Below are 7285 nucleotides of genomic sequence, written 5' to 3' on the forward strand. Positions count from 1 at the left end.
TTTTATAGCACAAAGCAACACAATTTGTGGTAACACACTTACTGAAGTGCAAGCATAGTGGTCTGTGTAACACTACAGAGACTGGCAAATGGGAGTGCTGCTAGAGGAATGATTTACTGGTAGTCACCAATTGGTTGAAAGGGGCAACACTGGCCCAAACCAACATGACTACAGATATCGTCTATAATGCCCAGTCTGCACAGCTTTACACAACAGGTCTTTACATGTACCTTGGCGAGCTCTGTGAATCTGACTCGTGAGTCGGGCTTCTGGGGAGCGACCCGAGCCTCATCTGGGACCTGAAATGAAGAATGAAATGTTACCAACAGATCTCCCTGTCCTCTTCAAATATAAACTGGTCATCACCCCAAAATTCTGTTTAAACATATTCTCAAGATCTGTTGCTCAAGCAGATGGCCAGGTTCCAGATGGCAACTAATGAATGTATGCCTACCTTCCACAGCTGAAGGGCCTCCTTCCTGATCCTCCCTTGTCCTGCTTCAAACAATGTGCTGGAAGATGTGAATGTTATACATTATAAAAATTAACAATCCTTCCTTGATAGGTACAGGATAGATGATTAACAAAAATGATGAAGAAAACAATATTGCAACACTGCCCCATCATATCCATTGCTAAGTCCATCAGAGGTGACATTAGCCTGTCTGTAAAGAGAAGGTCTGGAACTCACGTGTCCTGGGTATATGCTCTGATCTTAGCAAGGTGCTTTGTCTGCTTCTCAGCCAACCTGAAAGAAGGAAGTAGCACATCTCAGGTAAATGGATCTACAGTAACTCAGCAAACAGTGAAACTGTCATGACAAATCCCAGTGTGAGCAAACCAAAAATTACAGAGCTGAGTTGGAAAACTACTGACATTGTGTTTAGTTGTAATAGTTGGAAGTACTATTTGGCACCAATGTAATGTACATACAGATAACAAGACTTCACAATTGCCTAAATTTGCTGACTAAAAAATCAAAGAACTTTCACAGACAATATGCTACATCATTCTGTACTGAACCATTGTCAAACTACATATATAGAAGAATACTGAAAACAACTCCTTACTTTTCATTAGAGGACACCATGTACTGGAAGAACTGAGAATCCTTCTTGATGATGTCAAGAGGAACCACCTCATTCACATCAACGTCTGTGTTCTTGAGTCTGTTCATCTGTATGTTCACCTTGAAGAGGTACTCTTCCACCACCTCATAGCCTGGCTTCAGACCCTTGCAGACTACATATCTGGGATAGGAAACCAGATGATTATAACAATGAGCACTGTACTGGTCACTATACAGTATATTATTTTTTTTTCATTTTTTTTTCAAACTTCATGTTAGCAGTCATACTTTTGAACCCACATGTATAAAGTTAAAATTCAGATTACTGTTGCCGACTAACTTGCTGACTAGGGGAGGGTTGCAGTATATAGTAAAGCATGGCCTGTCTGTGTGTGTGTGTGTGTTTCTGCAATTCCCAATATAGACATGCTGTTTTTCTTTTGGGGGGGGGGAGGGCTGAAGAGTTGCAAATAGGTACAGGTAAGGGTACAAGTAAAGTCTGCCTGCCATCTCTGATTTCCTCATTCCCAGTTTGTGTTGATTCTCACCGTTCTGAGTTGGCAGGTCGACTGGTGATGGGTTTGAAGATGCAGACCTGGTGGAAGCAGTGGTAGAGAAGGTACACAAGTCCCACACTGAAGGGGGTGAACACGTCAAAGGTCTTACACACAAAACAGCCACCTGTGTGGAGGGAAAGATGAGGAGACAGTTGTAACAAACTCCTTCATCATCATCATCATGCCTCCTTACTGAATGTAATCATGACAAATTTGAAGACTAAAATGGATGAAATCAAGTCATTTTCAACACAAGGAACAATACACTTCTGTAAGGTTATGTGCCACTTGAAGTTTGTGTTTTTTCATGCTATGTAGTGTATACAATGTTTATGTATGTCTAAAAAAACTAGACTGTAATCACACATTGGTATGTAGATAGTTAAATCTTGAGAACTGACCTATCCTGAGGATGGAGAGGGCACACAGGAACTCACACAGCACTAGCTGTTTACTCAACACCTCCTGAAGGTTCTCCTGACCCTCCACAGAAAAACCCTGAACAACATCACAAACATAAAAAAAACTTGTCAAGCAATAGTACTGAAAATAGGGTGCACACATGTAGCTTGATGATTAACCTTTAAGATCATTTCATAGACATCTGTGCATGAATTGACTTTTGTCTGTTTCACACTATTTTCCACAACTTCTCAAGAATATCTGACAGCAATTCCTCTAACAGAAGAACATGTCACAAAATTTCCCTTAAGTCATCCCTTTGGATCAATACTCTACAAACAGAAAGTGGCTACCTACCCCGTCCCCCATGACAAAGTGCACACCCTTGCCCTCTGTGCTGTCTAACACAAACTTCTTGAAGGCTGTCAGGTTAGCTGGCTTCATGATGTCACCATCTCCATCTATCCCACCTTCACCTGTAACACAGTATTGTTGCACACAGGCACACATTCAACAAGTTGTGAAACAAGAGCACATGGATCATGAAACAAGGATCATGTAGGAAATTTTAACAACCAAACCAACATCTCAAATTGATTTCATAATGACCTTCCTTGCAATTCTGCAGGGTTTGTTGTTCACTAGGTGGTTTCCTGAAAATTCCAAACTATTGCTAAAAACTCACCATAATAGGGCTCAAACATCTCACTGGAGGCAGCAAAGAACTCCTCCAGTTTGAAGTCGTTTGGCCCCCTGATGGTGAGACCGAAGCCCTTGGCGTGCCACTTCTTCCTCCACAGGACGTACTCCGAGAACCCGCCCGGACCAGCACAGATGTCAGCAAAGTACAGCAAGTCATGGGCACCAACCATGGGCTCCTGTAAGGACAAACACTTGTGAGAGGAGTAAAGCACCAATTGGTAGCAGTCCTGATTATGACACACAAGGTCAGGGATTTGATCCAGACCTACACATGTAGTTCTGCATGCTAATGTTAGGGGCTGCAGTGAATGAGACTTTAAGCCAAAGGTCCTGGTTTTTAGCAAAGCCAGAGCTAAAGCAAGTTATACAACCCACCACTACAAAGATGACCATCTACATAATGATACACCAACAATTACTCAGCAGACATAGATAAAACATGTGACATGCTCACCCCTTTGTCGTTCTTGGGATCAGTGAACATGTAGTCAAACACATGGTCCATGTTAGCCATCTTCATGGCAGCTCTGGGGGTGAGAACAGAAATGACAAGTTCAGAAACAGTACAACAATACTGCCTCAGCATCCTGTTTTAAGGAAGAAGTGCTCACTTTTAGAACTCAACATTATACATGTAAGAAGGCAATCAGAGATGACAGATTTCACTCTCTCACCCACACGGCTTTATGACTCTTCTGTTCCCACAGACAAAAAAAAATCCCTGAAGATATACAATGTATGGCAATGCTGTATTGTCTATATTAGGAATCACACACATACACAGACAACCCCGAGACAATACTTCCTACCCATGGGGTAAAGTAAAACTACAAGGCTGTATGAGAACCTTGTACCTGTTCTGAAAGATGGCTCCCCTGATGGTCTCATAAGGGTTGGCCCTGGTTCTGGCATTCCTCATCTCTTGTCCTTCCAGGACATCAAACACACTCTGAACAAAACACAGAAAAATAGACTTTTATCTTATCAGAAGAAAGGCATGGAATCCTAAAATAGAAACACAGATAACTGGAGGCTCTGCCTTATTGACATACTTGTCCTTTATCTACAATACAAACCCAAGACAATATTACCAGTATGTTATCAACAACTATACTACTAGATACTCTTCCTACCTTACACTTCAGCAAGTCTAGCAAGATTTCTTCACCACAAAACTCCACTTCATCTTCAATCTGGTTCTTCCTCTGCAAAGGAGCAACAGAAAATCAATAAATGATGAAGAGGTAGAAAAAATAATGACCTTATTCTCAAATGCTCTAAGTCACTGCTTTTTATCATAGAAAAATGAGCACTTGAATTTGTGTGCAAGTTTTCCCCGAGGCATCATTATTCATATACTAGTATTTTCCTTCATAGAACAGACATTTGGAGTTAGAAAAGAAACTATTCTTCTTACAAGCTTAGCAGGAGAGACCTATTGACCCATCCTGAGACATCTGTTCTAAGTTCAGTAAAAACAAAGATTCTTACTGTTCCCTCCAGGACCCAGTCCTGTAAGGTGTCTTTGCTTGGAACAGGATTCTCACAAGCAGGCAGCCACTCTGGCCTCTCATGGACAGAAGGCTGAGGGGAAAGGAACATGGAACGTGCATCAGAAATCACTATATAATAGTAGTGCTAAGAGTAAGAGTATAACAATACAATTTGTTAATGAAGCTATCGAAAACACATTGAACCAACTCTGCCTCGACATGCAAAAATCTTAGTTCCAGTTGCCAATTTTGGTATATTTTTCTGTTCGTCCCATAATAGAACAAACAAATGTTTCTTTTGAAAGCTAGTATAAGTAGTAGTAGTACATGTACATACTGGTTCCTCGTCTGTCCAGTCGATGTCGATTTCTCCATCGAAGGCCTCCAGCTTGAGACCCAGACCGCGGCGCCCGCGCTGGGTGGACGCCTCCACGATGTCCTTCCGTCCCTGCCCATGCTTCCCCAGACCCTCCTCCTTCCTGTAACCCATCTTGGCCTGTACACAGAATCATGGGGGGAACTATCAACAATAATGAAATCCCTAACATTTTTTCTTCCATCCATTCAGGAGAGTCTATTGCTACAAACTTTCTTTTAGAAATAAAACTGGTATAGTAGACATCTGCGGGAAAGAAAATGGCGTCTTGTACTAAATTATGTAAATGCCTTGGTGGATGTTAATTTTCACCATTAGAATCTAACGCTACCATTTCACTGAGGAATGTCTATCCAGAAAATTGTATGCTTTGTTCGTTATCTGTTACTGTCTGACTAGACATAGGCTGCCCACCAATAAGACTTTGGCCCCAATTGTACTTGTACCACACTTACAATATCTGGTTTTCTATCTATTTTTCTTATACATGAAAAATTGTCTACTCTGTCTGAAGACTAACCATCATCCGTTCAGCAAAACTGTTATACAGAGGAGCAGCCTGAGCAGGGCCAGACTGAGACGGGCCCACGGCTGCTGATGTGCCCAGTGGGGGAGGCCTGGCTGTATCATCATCATCATCACTTTCTGTAGAGTCTGGAGCAAGTTGTAGGGAAAAGTACAAGTGAGTGAACCTTCATATGTTTATAATGTCAAAGGGTTGAAATGATTGAAGATGGGTGAAGATTTAACCTCAAGACAAGCATTCTCAAAATTGCAGTGATTCATGAACAGATAATGTGATACCAAGGAAACTAGATTTCATCCATCACTGGAGTCACATGTTAATTAGGTTAAGGCATTGAGTAATTAGGCTAAAAGGCTCTTTTTTTTGAGACAGAGATTTTTAGAAGCAGCGATTCTGCAAACCAACAAATTAAATTGGTGTGGCCTTAAACTTAAAGCTAAAAAATGTTTTTCAGATTTTGAAGCGTGACAACCAATGTATTGAATTAGTACAGCCCGAGATATCTGAGTGTGTTATTCTTAGTAAGTAATCCATTTCTGACTACAGGTGTGACTATCAGACTTCTGGGTGAACCCATTCATCTGCCCCAGGGGTGGATTGTTTACAGTTCACAGTCTGCCAGCCTAACCCGGAAACAAATACAAGCTGTGTGGACTTTGGCCAGGAACAGTGCTGACGTGTGTGCACATGTACGCATCATGGCTTCTCCACAGTCAAGTCTGGGAGAACAAATCAGGGAGGAACTGTCCTGTAGTATCTGTCTGGAGCTGTTCACCAGGCCCAAAGTGCTGCCCTGTATGCACACCTTCTGTCAGGACTGCCTGAGGGACCATGCACGAGTTCGGCAGCCGTTTGAGTGCCCAAACTGCCGTCTACAGGGCACCCTCCCCACCCAGGGTGTCCCCGGGTTACCTGACAATCATCTAGTGGCAAACCTGTGTGAGAGGATCAGTAAACAGGTAAAACTACCTGTGAACACACCTAAACAGACCCAGTCTGAGAATAAATGTATCTTCCACCCCTGGGAGGAGCTAAAGCTGTACTGTGAGCAGTGTCAGCTGTCTGTGTGTACTGAGTGTATGGGAGGCCTCCATGCCGGCCATCGTACAACAACACCTAAGAAGGCTTCACAAGAAAGGAGAGCAGCTGTCCAAGAACTAGTATCAGAGGGAAGAAACCTTTTGGAAACCTATTTCACCTTCTTAAGAAGCCTTAGAGACAAGGAGAAAGTTCTGATCCAACACAGACAGCAGACGGACAAGAACATTAACCACACCTTCAATGAAATGGTTCAGAGGTTAATTAACATGAAGGAGAGTCTGTTGTCTGAAGTGGACCAAACACACAGGCAGAACGTGACAGCTATAGAGGGGCAGAGAGAAATGGTGCTGACTCAAGTGTCAGAGCTGGCCGCTATCTGTGACAGTGCTGAGGACAGGCTGAGACAGGGTGGTATGGACCTACCAGGGCAGGAGAGAAGCCTCACACAGGTTATCGGAAAATACAGAACACAAGCACCTCTTAGCCTTGTCCACATACAAACAAGGGCTGCTGTCTTTCACCCCTCAGACACTAGGAAGCTGGAACTTGGACAAGTCAGTCTCCATTCTGTAAGGTCCCCCTCTATATCCACACCAACACATCATGCAACAGGACTGACGTATGACTCAGAATACCATCTCCAAGGAGACCAAGAAAAGGGCCATCACCAGTTAGAAAGGACAACCTTTGGTGGCAAAGGGTCTGAACAGGGAAAGTTTGACAGGCCTTTTGGGGTGACAGTGTCAGAGGATGGAGAGATCTTTGTCGCAGACCGGGGCAACCAGAGGATTCAAATCTTTACTCTACAAGGGACGTTTGTTTCTGAGTTTGAGACAGTTATATCCGGTGGACAGAACATCTCTCCCCAGACTGTGGCAGTAGACACAGAAGGGAACCTGTGGGTGGTGGGGAACCATGGGGTAGCTGACTTTGCTGTGCTGTACACCAGGGAAGGGAAGGTCCTGACAACAATCGACCTACAACAGACCAGGTGGTCCCGGGGGGTTGCCATAGACACCAGGAGGAACAACATCATTGTTACACAGACTAAGGGAGAGTGGGGGTTCTGCTGCGGAGAGGTGCAAGTCTTCAGGCCGGATGGGAAACTTGTCAGAACTA

At 43.3% G+C, this 7285-nt stretch overlaps 2 protein-coding genes across 3 annotated transcripts in view; one reads left to right on the plus strand and one right to left on the minus strand.

Annotated features, from left to right (window-relative positions):
* Window positions 1-7285, minus strand: part of LOC109470143 (cap-specific mRNA (nucleoside-2'-O-)-methyltransferase 1-like) — a 26161-nt gene that overhangs the window by 6476 nt on the left and 12400 nt on the right. Inside the window, 14 exon segments of the mRNA XM_019768926.1 lie at window positions 231-299; window positions 455-512; window positions 692-748; window positions 1071-1250; window positions 1618-1750; window positions 2028-2124; window positions 2386-2504; window positions 2714-2906; window positions 3185-3257; window positions 3585-3679; window positions 3864-3935; window positions 4222-4314; window positions 4561-4719; window positions 5120-5253. Of these exon segments, the coding sequence (XP_019624485.1) occupies window positions 231-299; window positions 455-512; window positions 692-748; window positions 1071-1250; window positions 1618-1750; window positions 2028-2124; window positions 2386-2504; window positions 2714-2906; window positions 3185-3257; window positions 3585-3679; window positions 3864-3935; window positions 4222-4314; window positions 4561-4719; window positions 5120-5253 (1532 nt within the window).
* Window positions 5718-7285, plus strand: part of LOC109470184 (tripartite motif-containing protein 3-like) — a 5619-nt gene continuing 4051 nt past the window's right edge. Inside the window, exon 1 of one of the 2 annotated variants that reach the window (XM_019769004.1) lies at window positions 5718-7282. In XM_019769004.1, the coding sequence (XP_019624563.1) occupies window positions 5824-7282 (1459 nt within the window). In that variant the 5' untranslated portion in view covers window positions 5718-5823. The remainder of the gene's footprint in view (window positions 7283-7285) is intronic. The other variant, XM_019769003.1, reaches the window with a different exon arrangement.

Source organism: Branchiostoma belcheri, unplaced genomic scaffold, assembly GCF_001625305.1.
Source record: "Branchiostoma belcheri isolate BF01 breed outbred unplaced genomic scaffold, Haploidv18h27 scaffold22, whole genome shotgun sequence".
NCBI classification, from domain to species: Eukaryota; Metazoa; Chordata; class Leptocardii; order Amphioxiformes; family Branchiostomatidae; genus Branchiostoma; species Branchiostoma belcheri.